General features: G+C 43.7%; 1 protein-coding gene across 1 annotated transcript in view; it reads right to left on the bottom strand.

Moving 5' to 3' along the window:
- PSMB7 (proteasome 20S subunit beta 7) overlaps nt 1–25,003 on the bottom strand; it is a 64,290-nt gene that overhangs the window by 31,676 nt on the left and 7,611 nt on the right. The window contains exon 5 of the mRNA XM_044264935.1: nt 21,143–21,258. Within this exon, the coding sequence (XP_044120870.1) occupies nt 21,143–21,258 (116 nt within the window). The remainder of the gene's footprint in view (nt 1–21,142; nt 21,259–25,003) is intronic.

Raw genomic sequence — 25,003 nt, 5'->3', positions numbered from 1 at the left:
AAAGAAAAAGGGTGGGAATCTGAAGAGATATTAAAAGCCCTTCGGAAAGAAGCTAGAAATTAAGCAGCTATAAAACCAGTGTGCACCCAAATAAAACCAGCACATAAGCAAGAGCAAATTCACCAAAGCCAAACCTTTGAATTTCGTTAATAAATGTGTCCTTGAAAATCTGAAAACAGAGTCAAAGTCCACCAATATTTTGTGAGTCACACATTTACTCTGAGATTCGGGGATCAAGAGGAAAAAGTAACCCAAGTGGCTGTTCTAAGACACAGGTGAGAACTAATCTTGGACTTAGTAAAAAAAACAAGCTGGTTCTGTGTGGAAAACAAAGGACAGCTGTCATGAAGAAATAAGAAAACTGCAAATAAGGAAAGCTCAGGAAAAAACACTTCTAGATACAAATGCTCCCGCAGAGTGCCCAACAGCAGGCTTGCCTTATCGGTCCCAGAATCTCCCTCTGAAAAGCCAACGGTAAATGTACCAGAAGCCTGAAATAAACATTAAAAAAAGACAGGGGAGGGTGGGTAACCTAAGAGCAAACAACTTTATGGAAAACTGTAATCAATTATTTTAAAAGAAAAAAACCAAGCTTACCATAAAAGACATTCTTCCTTAGAAATTCGGAGCCCTGTTCTTTTCTCTGGGGCCATCCTCTCTTTGGCAGTTCACCATAAGTAAGTTAATTTTACTCTTATTTTTCCTGGGCACATATATTTCCTTCTGCTTGGCTTCATCCAGTATTTTAAGGAATGAAAAATACTTTCTTCCCAATATAATAATTCTTCCTTTATCAAAAAAAAAAATTTATTTTTCCCTGCTTAGAACAATGCTATAGACAAAATTTCTTTAAGTGGAAATTATATGCTAAATCTAAACTCTTGGAATAAAAAGTGTCTGTCCAGTGTGGGGATGCTTCTCACACTATCAGAGACTGATTCTTTTTTTTTTTTTTTTTAAGAGCTGGAAGGTGCCATCCAGGTAAATGAAGAGAGGACTCAATAGGACAGGGGTCTTTATTACATTGTACTTCTGCTTCCCCTTTCCCACCCCCCCTCAATACACACACTCCAACCTATACAGCACGTGCACCATGTTGAGAAGCTTTCTGGAAAGCGGAAGCTCGCTAAACTGCCTGATTCTGCTGCTCCTGAGATCAAAGATAAGCATCCTCCAAATAAACTTGAAAAGAAAGGGAAATTCAACATTAAAAACAATTTCTAAGTCACTTGCAAATTAGCTCCTGCTCCCAGCTTTTTAGGAAAGGAGGACTCTGGCGCCCCCTTCTCAGAAATATGTGGAAGTGCTAGGAGATGGAGTAACTGACTTGTCAACAGGTTTCCAGGAAACCCTGAACGTGTGTCTATGTAGAACACTGAAGTCAGAATTTCAAATAGGACCACAGCTGCCCGAAGAGGTAAAAGAACAAGACGCAAATCCTCACATAATTTCAAGGCAAGGCAACTGCGGGAAGGAATGAGGAACTGGCCACTAAAAAGAAAAAAGGAAGGTGAACTTGAAGAGACCAGTATTCTTCAGTCATTTCACTCAGGCTTCCTAGGTGTTTCGGTGCCACTTAAAACCGTCTGCAGTAGGGGCGCCTGGGTGGCTCAGTGGTTTAGGCCTCTGCCTTCGGCTCGGGTCATGATCTCAGGGTCCTGGGATCGAGCCCCACGTCGGGCTCTCTGCTCAGCAGGGAGCCTGCTTCCCCCTCTCTCTCTCTGCCTGCTTGTGATCTCTCTCTATCAAATAAATAAATTAAAAAAAAAAAAAAAAAAAAAAACCGTCTGCAGTAAACCACCCGGCTAGTGCCACACTAGTACAGCAGCCATGACACCTACAAAATGTTTAGATATTCTACCCCCCTTTTTTCTAAAGATTGTATTTATTTGAGAGAGAAAGAGCGTAAGAGAGGGTAGGATCAGAGGGAGAAGCAGACTCCCTGCTGAGCGGGGAGCCCGATGCGGGACTTGATTCTGGGACTCCAGGATCATGACCCGAGCCAAAGGGAGTCGCTTACCGAAAGAGCCCCCGCACCACGCATCCTTATAGCCCACTTTTAAGCCACAGTAATGCCCTGAGACATTCCATGACTTTGGCATTGACTTAAACCAACCTGGCACTTTCGAACCCAAAACCAAGGCAAAAAATCATGAAGGAACATTTACCCTGATTCTCTATTCCAAAAATAAAGTCACCTCAGACAGTTGGTCAGAACTCTCTGGTTTTCCATTAAGGAAGAAATGAACAGAAAAGCAGGAGACAGCGTACACTGGCCTCTGCTCCAGACAGCATATGCTTTCCACAAACGCAGGATGGGCTCCAGGAGTAAGGGGTGTGAGGCCTGCCCTCAAAAAGCCCAGCTAATGGTAGGGAGGAGAAGGCAGCCAAGGAGGAAGAAAGCAGAGCACTCTGTGGAGCAGCCACTCCCTGCCATACATCACGTCAGGCCATTTAACCGTCCCACTGCATGATAAAGCTTCTCGTCTAGTGTTACAGGATTCAGAAGCGCAGGGCAGGCGGCCTGTCTCAGGTGTGACTGGAGACAGTCACTCTCTCGTGCCACAACACTTCAGAGGACACATGCATGACCTCCCAGGACCCGGGCTCTGTCTCCCTTGTCCCCCTCCTCACACTTGAAACCCCACCAACATAAAATTGAGAATAATTTCTTAAATTATACCATTTCAAGCCAACCCCCCCTTGGCCCAGGCTATGCCCTCTGCCCCCCCGACAGTCCACAGAACTCCTAGGCGCCCTTCAAACCCCGGCTGAGAGAGTACGTCTTCCCACGAGCCTTCCCTGACCAAGCCCCCCGAGAGGTTAGCTCTCTCCTCGCTGCAACACGTCCACCCTTTCATATCTGGGTCTCGGGCACACAGCGAGCACTAAACAGAAGCTGCTGAATTAAGCTGGGCTGATTTCAGGACAACTGTCCAAATGAAGGAGCTGGGGAAAACTCTGAGCTGGCCCTGAAGGCGTGATGATAGCAGTAAATGCCTTGATAAAGTGGGCAAGAACATTTATTGCCTAATTTGCCATACTGGGATGAATATAAGACAAACTCAAGTGTGCAGCAAGTTCAATGTTCAAAAAAGGGGGGTAAAAAAGCTTTATACCCACAAAACCATGTCATATTGTATGTCCTAGTCTGGTCCAAACCTCTGTGATCCCACAGGAGTAAAATGCCCTCCGTGGGCTCCTGCATTTTACTACCACAACCTCGTCTCATCAGTAGTTTTCATGTAGCTGCTCCTTAGCAACCTCCACCAAGTCTGCCTTTTTTCAGCCCACCCACAGTTGCTGAGTAGCCAGTGTTGCTTCCAGAACAAAGCTCTTTAAAACAGAAAAACGAGGAGCAATCAGTGACCAGCATTTAGAACGAAGACGGTACAGGACACAGTGGCGGCTACCCAGCTATCCACCGGCTCACCTCCCACACCCGCTGTCCTTCCCCAGCTCACCGCCTACCCACAGCCGCTCCAGACCCCCGAGCCCCACACCAGCCAGACTGTGCACAGAGACGGAGATGGGGGAAGGACATGCAACTCAGCCCTCTTCCACCCGAGGGCCAGGAACCACCCCGCACGCCCCAACCCACTGCAGCCATCAGCCGGGCACAGCCTCAGCCTGGCTGCTCCTGTTCGGGGGCCATTCAAAGAATTCCTCCCACAGCAGATGCCCTGCAGGGTCCCAGAAAGGTCTGCACCCCATCTTTGTCAGGGACTGAGTCACTTCAAGATGACAGTGTGGGTCACCCACGCTGCTGACCTCCAGGAGAAGGGGGTCCCAGGCAAAAATGCCACAAGAGGCCACAGCTCCAACCAATCTTGTAAAATGAAGTATCTGCTCTTATTAGTAGCAGGCCACTGGCTTAAGGAGGGGTAGGGAGAGACCAACTCCTGTAAACAATGTAAAATATATGCCCTGAAACTCAAAAAGAGATGTACAGCATGTAGGACATTAGTAACTAAAAAGAGTCACAGATATGCCAATCTGGCAACAGAAAAAAGGACACAGCAGTTGACAAAAAGGAAAAAAGGCACCGGCCTGTACACATTTAAAAATGCTATTCAAGGGCACTAGTAATCAGAGAAATCTGAATTTAAATTAAATACCTTTGTTTTTTCTTTTTACATTAACAAAGATTAAAAAGAATCCTACCCAGGGCTGTAGTGCAGTGAAACGGAAAATCTAACACACTTGTAGAAGCAAAAATGAAGAGAACTTTTCTAACGGGCAATTTAGAAACATCAATCAGAAAGCATAAAGGTATATATCCCCCCCAGCAATTCCACTGCTAGAGAGTCATTTTAAAGAAATAAATGGGTGAGTACGCAAATTATGTATATAAAAAGATCACTGTTTAGATTAGCAAAAAAAGAAAAAAAAAGCTAGAGGTAAATGTAAAGGTCCAACAATCAGCTGACAGAAAAAAAAAATTATTATATATACGGTCATTAAACATGACAATACTTTTTTGGCAATGAGAAGATGTCCATGTTAAAATATTCAATAGGGCAAAAACATGTTCAAAAGCAGTATTAACACCTAAGCTTAGAGGATACAGATTCCACAAATCTGGAAAAACCGTAAGTCAAAACAGTACACTTCCATCTGGGTGGTACTATTTGGTTTACTCATACTTTATTTTTCTTCAAAAGACCATGCATTACCTGCAGTATTTTAAAGGATAAACTTGCAGAAAATAAGAATTTGCCACGGTACAGGGATGAAAAATTAAAAAGAAAAAGACCCAAGACCTCGCCAGCCGTCACGGTCCTACTGCGAACGGCCGCAGCACGCAGCTCGCTCCTGAAATTCGTATACAGGGGCCTGAAGGTCAACCCAGGCACGAGTCAACAACAGTTCCAAGGAACGACAGCAATCAATCATCACAAACAAATATACACACCATGTCTTTCTACCACTGTCCTTAGGAGGCTTCCTTCAGATGGTCTGAAACGTAAAAAGCCTCTTAATAATGAAGTCCTTTGAGCAGATCAGCCCCAAGTCAGATCCCACTTCTCCAGAAGTCTATGCTGTGGCACACGAACTACTAAAGAGACCACAATGAACACAGCACACAGAGCGTCTAAGAAATGTCAAAGCCGAGTTCCATGGGCTCTGACTGCTCTTCAGACAGGGAAGGTCCGAGAAGTCCCACCTTACAAAATGGGAGACTTGCCCCATCACATAACCAATGATTAGCAAATCTGAGACTGTGAACCCGTATCATTTTGCATTTAAAAAGCATCTGATGCTCCTTCCATTCTGCTGTGTTGCCTCCTAAGTAGCAAAGTCAAATGCCTGAAATCAAGATTATCAAGTGAACATGGAAACAGCTTTATTTTCTTAGCTCCCTACCACAAAAAAAAAAGCATGCTTTCTAAATTGCTTTTTCTTCAGATTTCAGGAGAATGATTAACACGCATCTGGTTATGGTTAATTTGTGTTGTTTTGCTCGGAAATTCAAATGAGACTGGGATTTTAGTTAAATGTTCTAAATGATTTAACAGATGTCATTCACTGCTTAGCAATACCACTCAACTGTCTGTTCTGAGTATTTATTTTAAAATAGTCCCATTCAGAAAATATTTTTAAATAAAAAAGAACACTGAAATTAGTCTCCATTTTCTAAAACCCCTGAAAGTACTTCTAATCTTAGCTTATCAGCACTGGTAGTTCAGTTTGAACTTAACTTTTTCGGAGAGAACAACCCAACTCAGGACAAAATCTGAAATGTATCAAGAAAATTTTACCATCTAAGATACCACTTTGACCTGTTCCATATAATCAAGAATGCCTGCATTAATATGGCTCGAGGACAGAAGGGTTAAAAAAAAAGAGAGAGAGAGAAAACATGAACCATGTATTTTTATAGTGTTCACTCAAGTACTAAATCAAAACTTAGCAATTCTAGAATCTATGTTTTTAGACATATACTGAAGAAACAATAAAAGACTAAAATAATTTTCTAAAGCCCACTGCTCTAAGTCAAATTTCTAGAAGGAACTGAAAGCCAGCAGGCAGAAATTTTCTTTTTCTTTTTTTTTTTTTTAAAGATTTTATTTATTTATTTGACAGACAGAGATTACAAGTAGCAGAGAGGCAGGCAGAGAGAGAGGGGAAAGCAGGCTCCCTGCCGAGCAGAGAGCCCGACGCGGGGCTCAATCCCAGGACCCTGGGATCATGACCCGAGCTGAAGGCAGAGGCTTTAACCCACTGAGCCACCCAGGCGCCCCGAAATTTGCTTTTTCTAATAAGGTCCATGCTTACAAACTCCCAGACTGGAAAAGGGGAAAGCATTTATCGGGAGCCTTTCAGGTCCCAGACCCTGAACTCAAGTGAGGTAGGAATTTCCTCCTTCTACAGACCAGGTAAGGCAGGCTCAGCTGGTGAAAGCCGTCCAGTCAGTAGGGAGGGAAGCCAAGATCCAAACCTAGGTCTCGTGGCTCCAGGCTTTAGAAGGGCAACTTCCCACTCATTCCTTCCAACCAACCATCCCAGGAGTCCAGCAGGGAGCAGGCTCTGGGCACACACTGCTGTGCAGGAGGCGGCACAGTCTGGGGTCACCCTCCAGCCCAGCACTGAGGTGCTCGGATCCCTGCAAGCCGCTCCAGGAGGCACCGCCACCTCAAGAAGAGGGCGACGGCCTCCCAGAAGCCGCGCTCCAGCAACCCGCCCTACCAGCCCTAGCTTCTCCCCCCATGAGAGGGGGAGAGGACAGAACGTGCCTTCCTCACTGGGGGGGCTGGGCAACCTGCAGTGCATGACGCACGGAAAGCAGAATGTCGGGCACAGAGTAAAAGCTCAGTAAAGGCTAGCTACTGTAATTACACTAAGACAAAGTCCCCGTCCTCCAGGAGCTGTTTTATATCATCATTCTCAACAAGTTCCAGGGCTGGCGGTTTTAATGGAAACAGAGGTCTTCAAAATTTCTTTTCTCAAAGTCACGAAGTTCTGACGGGCAGCAGGAAATGGATTTCTATTGCTTTTCCCTAAATCAATTTAACCAGATCTTTTCAGGAAAAAAGCTGCTCCTTCTGCTAAGGAGCGGGCCGTCAGAGGTACCCGAGGACCTGTGTGCCACTGTGGCCTGCCAAGGTGTAGGATGTAGGCAGCGGTAGGAGAGTACCACACAGAACATTCTAATCCATCAGTGTCAGCTCTCCCTGACAGAGTGCTTACTCACACTTGCTCATTGTTAGTCAAGTGGCCACCCGTCCCGGGTAAAATTTGGTGCTTTCTAGAGACCCATGGATCGGGATCATTTTTCACTCCGTTCCTGTCTATGAGGACGAGTCTCCTGGTACTGGTGCCTGCTCTGGAGACCAACACTGCCAATGTGTGAAGAGCTGATTTATGGATGTAAAGCAAAGCTGCTGCCAGGGGACCACATTCAGCCACTAGAGAGCAGTGGAGCACCTCTCCTCGCTCCGGGAAGACTCAGACACCGACTTGAAATGGTTTAATTGTATGCACACATTTTTATTATAAGTCCTGGCCAAAAGCTTCAAGGAGAGGCAGGCCAAGCAATCAGACAATCTTGCATGGGTTGCTGAAATCCAGATTTGTCCTTTGTCAGCATAAACAGTTTAATTTGATGTTTTCACTCCTGAGTAAGCACTGAGTATTACATTTAAACCCCTCGTGAGGGGGAAGAACGCTTCCTTTTCATCAGCAAATGTACCTCAATGTCAAAGAATCTACCTTTTATTCCCAATGAATAAAAAAAAAAAATTATTCCATTTAATATGCTTAGAAATACATTTTGAAAGCACCCAATGACATTTTTCACTCAAAAACTAATTAAAAAAAATGCAGTTCCTTTTCTAAATTAAGTCAAAAAGGAGTTAAATTTTACTCAAATCAAATAATCTAAGAGCACCTGAAGGAAACAGGGATTTTTTTTTTAAGGTTTTATTTATTTATTTGAGAAACAGAGAGAGCACAAGAGAAGGGAGGGGCACCCAAAGAAGGAGAAGCAGACTCCCCACAGGCTCAATCCCACAGCCCTGAGGATCATGACCTGGGCCGAAGTCAGACACCTAACTTCAAATGCCTACCCCACTGAGCCACCCAGGCACCCCAGAGTTTTTCTTATAATTGCAACTGCAATGTCTCATCAACATGACAGGTTATAAAACACTAATTCTTAAGCAAAGACTAATAAATCAGGGAATCCAGGCCTAAAAAGTGGAAGTTTTGTTTTATTAACATATTTTTAAGAAAATCCACAAGGTATGAGGACAGACCATTGTTCTCCTTCCAACAAAGGAGTTACCCAACCCAATGCTGAGGGGATAAGACAGAGGATGAGGATTACCTTAAAATAGGCCTCTCCTGGGGCACCTGGGTGACTCAGTGGGTTAAGGCCTCTGCCTTCGGCTCAGGTCATGATCTCAGAGTCCTGGGATGTGGTCCTGCATCGGGCTCTCTGCTCAGCGGGAAGCCTGCTTCCTCCTCTTTCTGTCTCTCTCTGCCTAGTTGTGATCTCTATCTTTCAAATAAATAAATAAAAATCTTTAAAAAAAAAAAAAAAAAGGGCCTCTCCTTCCTCAGTCTCCCATATCACTAGGCTCCCCCAGGCCGCCCTGACACTCAGCACTGTGAGCACAGGGCACACAGCGCTCCCTCCTGCTGCAGGAGCTCAAGGCAGTCCGAAATGACAGGTCTTTCAAAGGCATCCTTTGCTCTGGTTCACATTTCAAAGTAACTTCCCAAACTGCAGTTTATTCCACTTTGCGGGCCTTTCTCAGGTTTTCATGCCCCCTCAGAACTCTCAAGGACAAAGAACCACAGAGTTTAATAATTTATAAGACATACCCAGATAAGATAAGATAAGATAAATCAGTAAAGATCTATCTTGTCCGTAGACCTGTGTGCAAACGATAAGAAATCCTACATACTGAACAAAATGTGCAAAGCACAGGTACATCGATTTTCTCATTGAATCCATCTATGGACCAGCTGGTATTATCTTCATTTTACAGACTGAAAAAAAACTAAGTTCAGACAAGAGAAGGAACCTACCCAGTGTCACAAAGCTAGTCATGGCCGTTATGGCTGAGAGCAAATCCCTCACTCTGTGAACTCCACAGCGAGAAGTCTTCTGATGCATAAAATGACTTTCCACGTAGTCTGTCTTATAAGCAAGTCAAAATTGAGCACTAGGTTCTTAGAGTACAAAGGCACCTTTCTGTAGCAAGGCCAATTCTGGCCCAATTCTAGAACAAGAGCAAGTAAAGATGAATTAGTTAGCCTCCCTCTCCCTGCAGCAGGGTCTAAAGCAAAGAACTTAGAACCGCAAGGAGTGCATTTAACTGTTCTAAAATGTATGTCTGGCAAGGGCTTTTACCTGGTTGTAGGCTAAGGACTGAACTCAAGTCAGAAAAGACATCATGGTAAATCTCAGAGCAGAAAAAAACAGGAATCTACACTAATTCAATTTTACCCACAAGAGGCATTAAATATTTTTTTTACATGGAATCATGAACAAAATCACTCTAATCAAAACAGATTAAGAACTGGTGAGGGGTGGCTAAATTACATACCCTGCAACACCATGAGGAATTTTAGAAGTAAATATTTTCTCATTTTCTAACATAACGGCACCATCTATTGGCTTATACCACCTTCACAGCAGCCAGAAAGCAAGACGCATAATCCAACTTTTGTGGATTTTTGGTTTCCAGTTGTTTCATTTCCTGGCATTCCACAGCAGAGTAAATGTTAAAACATAATACCCATGTAAAGCCTCTGCCTTCTGCTCAGGTCATGATCTCAGGGTCCTGGGATCGAGCCTGCCCCGCATCCGGCTCTTGCTCAACAGGGAGCCTGCTTCCCTCTCTCTCTCAGCCTGCCTCTGACTACTTGTGATCTCTCTTATCAAATAAATAAATAAATAAAATCTTAAAAAAAAAAAAAAAACATAATACCCATGTGTTGCACATTTTAAATCTTCTGAAATGTATCATACTTAATCAAAGCAGGAAAAACTCCGACAGAAGTCTTAGTGTACAAAACTGCACACAGGGCACGTATTAGCACTAAATGATCAAAATATCATGCACTAAACATCTTTACTGTGCTACAAAACAAAGAATTTTTTTTAATAAGATTTTATTTATTTATTTGTCAGAGATAGAGGGAGAGAGAGCGAGTGAGCACAGGCAGACAGAGAGGCAGGCAGAGGCAGAGGGAGAAGCAGGCTCCCTGCTGAGCAAGGAGCCCGATATGGGACTCGATCCCAGGACGCTGGGATCATGACCCGAGCTGAAGGCAGCTGCTTAACCAACTGAGCCACCCAGGCATCATGTATGGTCTCCCATGGGAGAGCTCCTCTAGGCCCCATTCTACAGATGAAATCAGTGCTCAAGGTCAAAAGCTAATAAATGTGGGACTTAGATCTGAACCCAGTTGGACTCCAAAGACTAGCTCTTTTTACTAAGCCATGCTACCTGGAAAAATAATGTCAAGATCAACTAACACACAGAATAGTACATGTACTTTTTACAGTATATTCACACACAACATGACACTCCAGTACCCCCAATAACCCTGGGACCTTCCCAAGTAAAAAAAAAAAAAGAAGAAGAAAAAAATCAGTTTCTTTTTCAAAATGTGGGATTTGAGGTTCAGAAGGGTTAGGTGACCAGCCCTGGTCAAGGAGAACCAAGACTGAGCCAAGGCTCCCATCTTTTTCCAGCATTCTAGGTTATGCCTCTGGACTCCTGGTTACAGAAACCCCACTCTGCATAGTCACTAGCTGTCTGGACAAAGGCCCCAACGGAATAGCGTACCCTCCATTGCACAGCCCCACAGAAAACAGGCTCTGAGCATCACTCTCATACTGATGAAGACCCCCAGGCTCGTGGAATTCCCGCACACAGTCACATGGCCCACACTATTAGGAAAAAGAATTTCCAGCAATGCTAGAGCCATGAAGTCCACATGCCCTCTGAGGCGGCTTTTATGTAGGCCGATGAACCACATACAGTGATGAGTTCATAGCTGATTTCAGAGTTGAAAATGAACGTGAAAGAAACATTTGCCATCTTGTAGTGCACTAATTCAATCCAGGGCAGGAAAATTCTCAAAATCAAGTCATGTGGAAATATCAAAATGTCTGCACAAAGGTTGCACTTTAGTGTAAAAATATGGAGAAAATGGCAGGTCTGAATTCCCTACCGATGTTCCAACTTAATTCCAAGATTCTTTTTTTACCCACAAGGTGAGACATCCAGTATATTTACTACTCTGTCCCAAATCTTTTTAATTGCTAGGAGGCTCTATAAACTAGGGCTTAAGAGGTATATTCCAGTAATTAGGAAAATGTACAACCAGTTTATTTGGAGATCAAATTTTACCTGGATGGCCTTGGCAGTGACCCCAAGTCTTCCCTAATGATGCATACCAATGTTTATTCCTTAAGTTGGTATTCCTAAATTGTCCAAGGGCCTCATTTCCAGGAATGTCATGCTTGAAATTTTATTCATATTAATTCTTATGTGAATAAGTGGGCAAAAATAAAAATTTTATATACCTTGCCAATGCTGCTACAAGGAACACTGCCAAACTAATAGCAAAAGATGGTCCCCAAGCTTCTCCTGACACTACTTTAAGTTTGCCTAATAAAGAAAAGCTGGCAAGTTAAAAGAATAAGCTAATTAATCTGAGAATTAAAAGAGCCCACATTTTGTCTATAAAACATACAACCAAAGCCCTTTTCCCTTTCTTAATAAAGAAAAATCAAAGAATCCTGCCTGGCTTTCAACAATCACACTGATCAATCACCTACAGTCTCTTGCAAATTAATCTCTTAAAAAAGAAATGATTAAATAAAATCTAAGGGGCTCTTTCTTCTTTTTTAAGAATGGACCAAATCATATTTGGTCTGGACCACATGCCACACACCAAATCATATTTGGTCTGGACCACATGCCACAAATCATATTTGGTCTGGACCACGTGCATCACACCAGTAACACAGCGAGGAAAGGAAGTCACAGAGGCCGCAGCTCCCACACTGGCTCATGCGTACCCTGGCTATAGGACCTCCGCACACTTCTCTGAGCCTCAATTTCCACATCCGTGAGACAGGGATGATAGTGCCCACCTCGCAATGTTGCAAAGATTAAATGAGTAAAGCATCTCACGAGAGCTGCCGGCACTGCAGCTAGAAGCTGCTGGATGAACGCTGCCATCACTATGGTCAACGCCATGTCCACAAAAAAGGATTTAGGACAGAAGGTGTCCAAGGGCCACCCCACAAGGAATCTGATACATTCTTCTCCCAAGTAAATCCTGAGGCAGGCAAGCCCTCAGAGAGGAGGCTCCTGGACCCTGTGTTCAGCGAGCTGTGCCAGCATGTTAAAGATGCACAAGACAAGACAGGTGTCTTCTATCCAATGTAAATGAAGGGTAGCCTTCAGGCACCTGGCTGGTTGCCAATACAGGCCCATGGGTAGACAAAATTTAGACACCCTTGTCTTACGGGTAATTTGTAGCTTCCAGCTCTTACTGTCAAATCACTCAGAAAAAAAAGAGATCAATTACAAAGTTTAGTTATTTCTCGTAATAAAAAACTCATAATTTAACTAAAACATGAGAATTTACATGAAATATTCATTTTCTCACATAAGCTAAACTTATGGAAAGCCTCAATCCCACAGTAAATTCTAATGCTCCATGGGAACATTTCATTTAGAAGGCTTTCTATTCTATCTATAACTTTACGTTTGGCTTATCCACTTACCAGAATAACAACAGGTTTGAATTGCACAGGTATACTTCTATATGCATTATTTTTGATACAGTGCTATAAATGTATTTTCTCCTCTTTATGATTTTCTTAATAATGTTTTCTTCAGCTTACTTTACTGTAAGAACACAGTATATGATACACAGGACACATAAAATATGCATCAATAGAATGTTTATATTATCAGTAAGGCCTACGGTCACCAGTAGACTATTAGTACTTGTTTCTGGAGAGTCAAAAGTTCCATGTGAATTTTTCAACTGTGCAGGGGGACAGTACGCCTAACCCACCCCTTGCCCCTGCTATTCAAGGGTCAACTATAATATGAATTAAAACAAAATCCAGGGGCGCCTGGGTGGCTCAGTGGGTTGATCCTCTGCCTTCAGCTCGGGTCTTGATCTCAGGGTCCTGGGATCGAGCCCCACATCGGGCTCTCTGCTCGGCAGGGGGCCTGCTTCCTCCTCTCTGCGTCCTCTCTGCCTGTGTCTCTGCCTACTTGTGATCTCTGTCTGTCAAATAAATAAATAAAATCTTTAAAAAAAAAAAAAAATCCAGGGGCACCTGGGTGGCTCAGTGGGTTAAAGCCTCTGCCTTCAGCTCGGGTCATGATCCCAGGTTCCTGGGATCGAGCCCTGCATCAGGCTCTCTGCTTGACGAAGAGCCTGCTTCTCCTCTCTCCCTCTGCCTGCCTCTCTGCCTACTTGTGATCTCTGCCTGTCAAATAAATAAATAAAATCTTAAAAAAAAAAAAAATCCACCAAATGGCAATTGTGGAGTTCTCCCTAAAAAAAAAAGAAAAATAAAGGGAAGTGAGGAAAGGAGGAGGAGGGAGGGAAGGCAGGAGGGAAAGAAGGAAGAAAGCAGCAACCAGAAGCCAGAAGAATGGCCTGGTTAGGAAGAAAGACAGCCCAGCACAGCCACTGTCCTAGGGAAAGACACATGCAAGCCCTGCTCAGTGGCCCACCAACAGATGAATGGATAAAGCAGCTATGAGATACACACACACACACACACACACACACACACAATTGAATACTATGCAGCCATCAGAAAACCGAAATCCTGCCATTTGCAATGACATGAATGGAACTAGAGGATATTAGGCTAAGCAAAATAAATCAATCAGAGAAAGACAATTATATGATCTCTCTGACATAAGGAATTTGAGAGGCAGGGCAGGGGATCACGAGGAGGGGGAAGGGAGGGAAAAAAATGAAACAAAATGGGACTGGGGAGGGAGACAAACCATAAGAGACTCAATCTCAGGAAACAAACTGAGGGTTGCTGGGGGATAAGGGGGAGGGACAGGGTGCCTGGATGATGGACGTTAGGGAGGGTATGTGCTATGGTGGGTGCTAGGAATTGTGTAAGACTGATGATTCACAGACCTGCACCCCTGAAGGGTATATAATAGATTATAATAAATAATAGAATAAATAAATAATAGATTATATGTTAATTTTTTTTAGAAATCAACAGTGGCTAAAAGAAACTTTAAAAATGACAAAGACAGAGCCAGGACAGTATAAAAGCTGTATTTTATTTTACATTCTCTGGTAAACCTCTTCCCAATGGACTTGGATTGGAAAAAAAATCCAAAGATAAAAATCGTGTTGTCTTGGATGGTAAAACTATGTATAATTTTTAAATTTTTCCTTTGAAACTACAAAGCTGTTTCGGTAAATACTATTTTTAATATGCAGGATAGAAAATCGGCACATAGGCAGTCAAAAATACGCAAAACAAATAAAGGCCCTTCGGGAATTTGTATAGATATTTTCAGTATTCAGAAGCAAGGCTTAATAGCTTAATGAAGTAACATCTGTAAGACGAGAAAATCAAAGCAGCTGTGTTGCACGGGGGCTCGCTTGAGCAGGAAGAGTTCAGATCCCAGCTTTGCCATTTACAGGCAGAGCAAAAACGAGCAAGTTACCATAAATTTCTCTAAGTCCAGGTTTCTCATCAATAAAACAGCAACCACAGCATCCCTTACATAGAATTTTAACTGAAAATAATGTGACAGTACTAGCGGACTCTGGCACAGAGACGTTCCATAATATGCTTGAAATCTGAAATAATATTTAGCTTTTAAGAGAAAAAAAAAACAACCCTACCACATACACAATGCTCTGTGCTCTTCTCTCACAGCTAACCTGGGGCGCCCCAAATGGAACACAATCTAAAGCAACGCTCTTCCAAAGGTACTGTAAAGGGTTAAATCACCAAAAATAACCAGTAGCTAAGGTTTCTAACACTAAGTTTCAGATACTCTTTGACACAAGCAAGTTAGCAAACCAGAAAATTATTTCACCATCAAATATTCACCAAGTCACACAGGAGTCTGAGAGACTGGAGGTAAAACAGATTCTGTTCTCCGAGATCTCAAATGTTCACGTGTGCAGGAGAGACAAGAGCCGGCGCAAGTGGTGCGCAGACAAGGCAGGAATCACACCTGTGCCCCCGAGGGGACTTGCTAACTCAGCCTGGGGCAGTCACGAGGGAATGGCTTCTGGGCTAGACCCCAGCTGAGAGCAGGAATGGGGTGTGGGAGCCTGCCCAGGAGAGGGCGAGAGGTACAGGTGCCTCTGCTGCCACAAAGGCCTAGGGGAGGAACAGGAAACAAAACAGGAAGAGGCCTAGAGCCCAGATGGAAGGGAAGAGGCCCCAGGTGATGGACTTAACTTGCCCCTGTAGTCAAGGCCCAGGAACGGACTGACACTAAGAAGTCAGGAGGGGATGGACGACAGACACCTGGGATCTGGCCTAACGGCTGGCTCATTTCTGAGTGCTTGCTCTAATGACAGGGGCCATCCTTCTGGTCACCAGACCTGGCCTCACCCTCAATATTTCTGGCCAGCCGCAACCTCCCTGTCTGCCTCCAGACTCCGCCATGCCAATCCTCCTCCCTCCAGCCAGAAGCTGTAAGACCGCCCTTTCTTAAAAAAAAAAAAAATTTTAAGATTTTATTTATTTGACAGAGAGATCAGAAGTAGGCACAGAGAGAGAGAGAGAGGAAGCAGGCTCCCTGCCAAGGAGAGAGCCCGATGCGGGGCTCGATCCCAGGACCCTGAGATCACAACCTGAGCTGTAGGTAGAGGCTTTAACCCACTGAGCCACCCAGGCACCCAAGACTGCCCTTTCTAACAAGCAAACCTCATCCCATCCTTCTCTGGCATGAAAACTTTAGACAGGAACCTCAAGGACAAAATCCAAACTACTGGGGCTATATCACAGGACCTTCTCCAGCCTCACTTTCAAGTCACACCTCTGCTCCCCGCTCCAGAACGCTTTTGCTTCAGCTGCACCCCTGCACTGAACACTCCCCCGACCCACTGCACCTGCCTCACCCACCCAGCAAACTCTGGCCCTTCAGTTCCTCAACCACACCAGACCCTGGTGTATACAGGGCCTGATATCCTTTCTTGAGGACAGGGAGCAGGGCCACAGAATTCCTGGCTAATTCCTAGCTACCATTCACGTCTCAGCTTACGTGTTCCCTCTTCCCATCTTTCCCCATCAGACAGCACAAATATGCAGTGCTGGTAAGGTTGTTAGGAGAAAGGCATTCTCATATTCTCTTGGTAGAAATAAAAGCTAGTACAATCTCTTTGGAGGGCAATCGAGCAACAGCTCTCAAAAAGCAGGGACGCCTGAGTGGCTGAGTTGGTTAAGCGGCTGCCTTCGGCTCAGGTCATGATCCTAGCGTCCTGGTATCGAGTCCCACATCGGGCTCCTTGTTCAGCAGGAAGCCTGCTTCTCCCTCTGCCTCTGCCTCTGCCTGCCACTCTGTCTGCCTGTGCTCACTCTCTCTGACAAAAAAAAAAAAAAAAAAAGAAAAGTAAAAAGCAGAATGCACTATATGGCCCCCTCTTACTTTCCTGGGCTGACCCGAGACAGTGTGTATGGTATGACTTCCTTCCTAGGTCTGGAGAATCTCAACACTCTAGAAGTGAATGACTGAGCTCCACCGATCAGAAGCACTCACCTTCCCCTGTAAGGAACGCGCACTGGCAGTGGTGAAAGGGATGGCAGGAAGACTGGGTTCCTGAAACTGTCAGGGAGGCTGAGCGTGCAGTGAGCCAGGTCCCAGCACCAGGCCCCAGAAGCCCAGCAGCGAGGCAGCCCCCGCCGGAGCAGCGGTCCAGTCTGGAGCACTCAGTCCTCACCCGCCGTGGCCTACTCTGCAGCAGGATTTCTGACACCGCTCTGGGCCCCAAAGCCAGCACCTGCCCTCCCAGCTATTCTGCTGAGCCACCTACTGTCCTTTACAACACAGTCCTCTTTTCTTCAATCATTCAGGAATTCTACTGCTTTGCAACAGAGAAATCTGAGCAATACATACACAGACCCTAATCCTGAAATTCCACTAGGAATTTATCTGAAGTTTGTACTCACCTCCACAAACCAAGACACACTTGTTGCAAAAAAATTTGATGACCAAAATACCCACCAATACAATGGGTCAGTAAATCATGATACAGTCGTATAATACATTTCTATGTAACTGTTATTACAACACAGATCTACATGTGTTGATAAAGAACTTCTTCAGAACAAGTTAACAATAAAGGAAAGGTGTGTACAGAACGACTTCATTTATTTTAAGATTATTTATTTATTTGACAGAGAGAGATCGCAAATAGGCAGAGAGGCAGGCAGAGAGGAGGAAGCAGGCTCCCCACTGAGCAGAAAGCCCAATGCGGGGCTTAACCCACTGAGCCACCCAGGCGCCCCATTTGTGTATTTTTTTTTTAAGACTTTATTTATTCGACAGACAAAGATCACAAGTAGGCAGAGAGACAGGCAGATAGAGAGGGGGAAGCAGGCTCCCCACTGAGCGGAGAGCCCGACTCGGGGCCCATTTGTGTATTTTTTTTAAAGATTTTATTTATTCATTTGACAGATGGAGATCACAGAGAAGCAGGCAGAGAGAGAGAGGAGGAAGCAGGCTCCCCGCTGAGCAGAGAGCCCGACGCGGGGCTCGATCCCAGGACCCTGGGATCATGACCTGAGCCGAAGGCAGAGGCTTCAACCCACTGAGCCACCCAGGCGCCCCCAACCATTTGTGTATTTTTAATAGGCACAGACTGACAGAACTCTATGAAGGTGTCTCATAAAACATTTTCTGGAAAAAACAAACTCTTAAGAGTGGTTACTTTGGAGGAGGGATACGAAACAGACCTATTTTTCAAGTAATATTCCCACTTGACTGTTTTGTCATGTTCATTAATTACCTTCACTAGAAAATGTTTTCATGTCGCTCGCTCAGTAAGGACGTCTCAGACGGTCATTATCCTTCCTATTCCTCTCTCTTATTACTGCTCTTTTCCTCCAGAGCACTTAGCCCTGGAGCGCATTCTTTTAGATGAATGTGCACTGACTTTAATTCCTGTCTCCCACAGGAGGCTGCAAGTTCTGAGGGCAGGTGCTGTGCTGACCCCTGTACTCCCAGCACCCCGCACCACGCCTAGCCCGCAGTAATGTTAAATAAGGACCTGAGAAATGAACAAAAGTAACTTGTGCTTCTTTTAAGACTCAGTTCATGTGAAGTGAAGCTTTTCCTGAAATCCTTCCATTTCGATGTGCTCCTTTCTCCCCTGGGCCTCCACGGACCTTCGTACCTACTGCCCTTGTCAGTTTGTCCATCTGGCTCCCTCAGTACAGTGTGAGGGTACTGAGGATAAGGATCCATGCGTTCCCCTCTCTGTGGAGCCTGCCACAGTGCCTAGGCGCAGAGGCACAAGAAAGAGCTGATAAACAAATGAACAGATGAACAAACGAAAGCTCAAAGTAATTATTTACCCGTGGATTAAAATCTAATGTTATGGGTATCTCCTCCTTAATCCGGTCTTTTTACAATAACAAAACCAGACTGTGTGGGACAGTGATTTCTACATACAAGCATACTATGAACTCAAGGCTGTGGAACCATCACCTTGGGCTCCCACTACACTGGGATCAGCAAGATCGCTGTCGGCCAAGAGAGAGCACAACATGGGGTTGACAGCTCGCTGTCAACAACTTTTCATAAATTCAGGATTGTGCTCAGAAGGCAAATTACTACAGTTCCAAACCAAAAGAAACCAAATCAATTTTCCCATCTTAAAAATGAACCTGTTTTGAAATAACATTAAATTTCCTAAATGTGACTTTATCAAGGTAACATAAGAGGACATCATAAAGGATTTAGAGGTAGAAGGTAATCTGCTCTTTACTGCTTACAACTTACTCTCAAATGATTCCACACAAAACATTAAAATAAGGTATGAGCAAGTGAGAGCAAGAGTGGTAAAATGTTCACTGACAAATACGAGTAAAGAGCGTGTATGACTGTTCATTGCACATTTCAGTTGCTTTTAAAACGCAAGTGTGAAATTTTTTTCAGTTTAAAAAATAAAGAAATTGGGATGCCTGGGTGGCTCAGTTGGTTAAGCAGCTGCCTTCGGCTCAGGTCAGGATCCCAGTGTCCTGGGATCAAGTCCACATGAGTCCCTTGCTCAGCAGGGAGCCTGCTTCTCCCTCTGCCTCTGCTGCCACTCTGTCTGCCTGTGCTCGCTCTCTCTCCCTCTCTCTCTGACAAATAAATAAAATCTTTAAAAAAATAATAATAATAAAGAAAGAAATTAGGGGCACCTGGGTGACTCAGTCGGTTAAAGCCCCTGCCTTCAACTCAGGTCATGATCCCAGGGTCCTGGGATCGAGCCCCACATCAGGCTCTCTGCTCAGCGGGGAGCCTGCTTCCTCCTCTCTCTCTCTCTGCCTGCCTACTTGTGATCTGTCTGTCAAATAAATAAATAAAATCTTTAAAAAAAAAAAGAAAAGAAATGAAACCACTGAATTGATAAAGCTATTTCATCTTTCCCACCATTTAAAGGCATCAATCAGACAGGGAGAAATAAAAACAGTACTCTGATGGAGATAACAAATATATTTGTATAAAGCAATTCTAAAATTACTGTAAGTATCTTCATTTTAAAATAATTACAAAGACTCATCCATATGGTATCTGGGGGTAAATCATTCTCCCCAACAAACAGGGAACATCTGTTGTATAAAAACCTTCAAAGAGGCTAGATGACACAATGGAACAGCAAGATCTCAAACTGGCAATTTCCAAACTATTCAAGGAAGCAGTTTCCTAGCTCTTCGGAGGGAAGATACCAACACAAAAAATGTAACAGGTAAACAACAGCTGGAAAAATACCAGCATACATGACCTGTTCAAATTTCTGTACCTACACAATTTGACTCAAATTTAACATAAAAGTCAGAATTTGAAAATCTCCATTTTCTCACTTCTTTTTTTTGGTGGTCATTAAAAAAAAAAATCCTTGTGGTCCCTGAGTGGCTCAGTCCATTAAGCGTCTGCCTTCGGCTCAGATCACGATCCTAGGGTCCTGGGACCTAAGCTGCTTGTCGGGCCCCCAGCACAGTGGGGAGCCTGCTTCTCCCCCACCCACTTGCGCATGCTCTCTCTAATAAACAAAATCTTGAAAAATAAAATACTCTGTCTAGCACTGAGAGCTAAAGTACCAATGTAAGAAGCTGATCTGAAAAAAGTAGCTACTATTAGAGGCCAGGCACAGGGCCAGATTCTTCATAAACATTATTTCTAATCATTACAACCTGGCATATACAGGAAATACTATTGATACCACTTCACAGGTGAGGAAATCAAGGTCAGAGATGAATTAAACACTTTTGATCTCTCAGATAGCAAGAGGGGCCCCAGTCACTCTAGCTTTCCAAAAAAAAAAAAATACAGTGCGCATCTTGGACATGTTCAAGGCCTCCACTCTAGTTTCCCTCTACTGAAACCTCACCTTGGAGGTTTCCCACACTGAAACCTTGAGACCTACCTTGACCATCCTATTTAACACTATAATCTGCCTTCTACCCCAATGCTCCAAAGTCCCCGTACCCTGCATTAATTTTTCTAACTTTTTGTTTTGCGATAATGGCAAATTCACATACAGATACAAGAAATAAAACATTGAGTGTCTGTATACCCATGACCCAGTTTTCCCCAAAAGTAGTATCTTGCATAACTGTAGCACAGTACCTGCATTACTTTTCTCTCCTAATATTTATTACTTTCTAACATTAACGTATTTATATAATAGTTGTTGTTACTGTCTGTCTATCCACACTAAAATACAAACTCCTTGCAGGCAAGAATCTTTAAACTGTGCTCACTGCTCTGTCCCACACACCTACAACAGGGCCTAATCCATAGGAGGAAATCAATAAATATGTGTGGAATGAATCAAAGCGCAGTATTACCCTGGCTCCTCTAACAGAAAACAGACCAGCTCTTTCAGAGACTACCGTGGTAAGTAAGAGGATTCTGAAACATCAGGGAAATTTTACACTCACCCATGGTGACATAAGGCAACTTATCAGTTGATCCATGAGGGTAGATGCTGTAGAGATGAGGTCCAGTAACATCTACTCCCCCCAAAACTAGGGCTGCACCAATGTAACCTTGATACCTGGTGATCAGAGTATGTATAAGAAAAAAAAAATAAGTCTACATTGCATCACTGTAACTTAACCAAAAGCTGTATGAGAAGTCAGACAACAAAAGGCTTTTCTTACACTGCTACTGTTTCATGAAGTGGTTACTCTTTTGATGGGAACAAGATGGGAACCAGAAGGAATATTACGTTGGGACATTGACTATCAGCCCATAAAGACTCAATCCTTGAGGCCCTCCAACATGCCTATTTCCTCAATCGTACAGCTCCCTTTAAAAGAGGATTGTCTGACGTGCCTGGATGGCTCAGTCGGTTAAGCCTCTGCCTTCAGCTCAGGTCATAATTTCAGGGTCCTGGGATCGAGCCCCACATCAGGCTCTCTGCTCAGCAAGGACCCTGCTTCCCCCTCTCGCTCTCTGCTTGCCTCTCTGCCTACTTGTGATCTCTCTCTCTCTCTCTCTCTGTGTCAAATAAATAAATAAATCTTAAAAACAGGATTGTTCTTGGGGGCCTGGGTGGTACAGTTGGTTAAGTCCAACTCTTGGATTTGGCTCAGGTCATGATCTCAGTCTCATGAGATCGAACCCCACATCAGGCTCCATGCAGAATCTACCAGAGTCTGCTTCAGAGTCTTTCTCTCACTCAAATAAATAAATAAATTTTTTTTTTAAATTTTTTTTTTTTTTAAAGATTTTATTTATTTATTTGACAGAGAGAGATCACAAGTAGGCAGAGAGGCAGGCAGAGAGAGAGAGGAGGAAGCAGGCTCTCCGCTCAGCAGAGAGCCCAATGCGGGACTCGATCCCAGGACCCTGAGATCATGACCTGAGCCGAAGGCAGCGGCTTAACACACTGAGCCACCCAGGCGCCCTAAATAAATTTTTTTTAAAAGGATCATCCTACTTTAGGGAAGAGAAAACCAACCCAAAGCATTAAGTGCCAGCCCCATATCTCAGAGCCGAGCTTGGCTTACTCCAAAATTTATCAGCACCCTTCCCATCACACCGCTCAGTGATCAGCAAATCAGCTACTTTCAAAGTTAACACCAAGGAGATGCTAGACTCAAGCTGTCCAAATCTGCAACCTTACCTCACCACAGCCTCATAGGAAAACGGCTCATATCAAAACACCTTCTCTTTTGCATAAACTGGCACAATTATAATCATAGATCTGAGTTCTTATTGAGTAAAAGAAAAAGATTTCATCATGCAGGGAAGTGAATGATGAAATCACTCCACAACAGCCTGTAAAACCCACCGCTACTGCCTACGGGATGAAGCTACGGCTCTTCAGGACCATGAATGGGAACACACTTTCCACCCCACCCTACCTCCATTTAGTTGTGCATGTACTTGTTTTTTGGATCCTTCACGGAGTTGATTTTCTACTTCTACAGACTGCTCTCCCTGTATCCGGTTCTATTTTTTACCATTTGAATTGCTATGCTAAATAAATATGTTGGATTTAAAGTCTTCCACCATGAGCCTTTAGCTCTTTGGGAAGAAAAAGTAAACCAACTTGCCTAATGATCTAGTAACTAAAATTGATACAAATAGACGTAAGAACCAATCAAAGTCCTAACTGCAGACTGTCTGAGACGTAACTCCCCGTCAGGAAGCAGCACTCTTGGCAGCCACAACAGTCGAGTCCAATTACTTCCTCATCTCTGACAACCAAACTGCTCTTTCACAAAAAATATTCCAAGGGTGCCTCGCTGGCTCAGTCAGCAGGCATGTAACTCCTGATCTCAGGGTTGTGGTTTTGAGCCCCACACTGGATACGGAAATTACTTTAAAAAAATAAAATCTTAAAAAAAGAAAGAAACAGGGGCGCCTAGGTGGCTCAGTGGGTTAAAGCCTTTGCCTTCGGCTCAGGTCATGATCTCAGGGTCCTGGGATTGAGTCCCGCATCGGGCTCTCTGCTCAGCGGGGAGCCTGCTTCCTCCTCTCTCTTTGCCTGCCTCTCTGCCTACTTGTGATCTGTCAAATAAATAAAATCTTAAAAAAAAAAAAAGAAACAAAGAACCTTAAGTGAAAAATTAAAAAGCAGGAAAGGATTTTAAAAACAGTCTCAAAAGAAAACAGAGGCCTAGAAAGCAGAAAAGAAACTGGTCCTACGCCATATGCGTTAGTAGCAGGGCCAAGACTAGCTCACAGGGTTCTGGGATGAGGAGTGGGAATCACCAGACCCACCACTCCCACCCCAGTCCAATGCCTGACGCACTATACCAACTGCCTACCAGACAGGCTGCTTAAATAAAGTCAGTAATGATCAGCGAGCTTCCTTCCAAGCTAAAACATAACCTCTGTCTGATGCCTTTAAAAGAATCTAAGAAGTTTTAGCAAGTTATCATATTCCTTAAAAACTGATCCGGGGGGCGCCCGGGTGGCTCAGTGGGTTAAGCCTCTGTCTTCGGCTCGAGTCATGATCCAGGGGTCCTGGCATCGAGTCCCATATTGGGCTCTCTGCTCAGCAGGGAGCCTGCTTCCCCCTCTCTCTCTCTGCCTGCCTCTCTGCCTACTTGTGATCTCTGTCTGTCAAATAACTAAATAAAAAATCTTAAGGAAAAAAAAAAAAACCTGATCCGGAAACTGTACTTCGAGGAATCAAATTCTGAGGATATAATCAGACAAATATACAGAAATGAATGCACAAGGATGTTCACTGCAATACTGTTTATGATGCCAAAAAAGCAGAAAAAGAGAACGAGCTAAATAAACTGACATAGCTCTGCTCCAGATCACCCAGAGAGTACGGTATCTTCTCATACACCACTGATGTAGCGCAACTCAGTACAACCTTTCCCAAGGATGGGTTTGGCAATATGTATCAAAATGTGCATACCTTCGACTTAGTAATTCCACTTCTAGGAATTTATTTTAGAATACAGCCTAAGGAATTAGTCATACGAGTAAGTACCTAAAGGTTCTATGTTCCAAGATGGAATACCTTGATACCTTAACACAAGCAATACTGTTAAAGTGCAAAACTGGTTAAATTATGTACATCTAGAGAATGGAATACTATGATACCACCAGAAATTGATACTGATCAGTGGTTCTTTTTTAACTTTTCTGGGTCACAGACTCCTTTGAAAAACTGATGAACACTGTGGAACCCTCAGGACTCACAGTAAGTGTACATACAGTTCTACTATGTCGGGAGGGTCACAGGTTTCCAGGACTCCTCTAAAGCTCAAGGCAGAAACTCTGGAGGCCGAGCTCTTCTACCAATGGGAACAACATGCATATACCATCATGTGAACATATACCATCATGCGAACAGGGTCAGTTACAAAACAACAAACGGGATTCCACGGTTGTAAATATATAAATGAGCAAATGTCATAGCATAAAATGTCTGGAAAAATAGTTCTCAAGGATTTACAACGTATGTGTCTAAGTAACAAAAGAGGTGACATTTACTTCCTTCTTTTCACATTCCCAAAGTGTTGGAAATTTTTATAATGATCACACATTACTTTCACAGTAATTTTTTAAAAGGTGATTTTCATTTTGAAATGCTTCAAATGGAAACTATTCAACACATACTGGTAGATGAAAAGATCAGGCTGTACTTTAGGATAGAATGTACCACTATGATCCCATTTGTACAGAATAAATTATGTATCAGTAAATGGAAAAAAGCCTGAAAAGCGTACAGTACTAGCACCAACTGCTTACGGGTTGTAGGAACTCAGATAATTCTTCTATTTTTTTACTTTATCCCTATCTTCTATCTTAGGTTTTACTGAGAACAT

Source organism: Neovison vison, chromosome 9, assembly GCF_020171115.1.
Source record: "Neovison vison isolate M4711 chromosome 9, ASM_NN_V1, whole genome shotgun sequence".
NCBI lineage: Eukaryota > Metazoa > Chordata > Mammalia > Carnivora > Mustelidae > Neogale > Neogale vison.
This window is presented reverse-complemented; position numbering and strand designations above follow the sequence as displayed.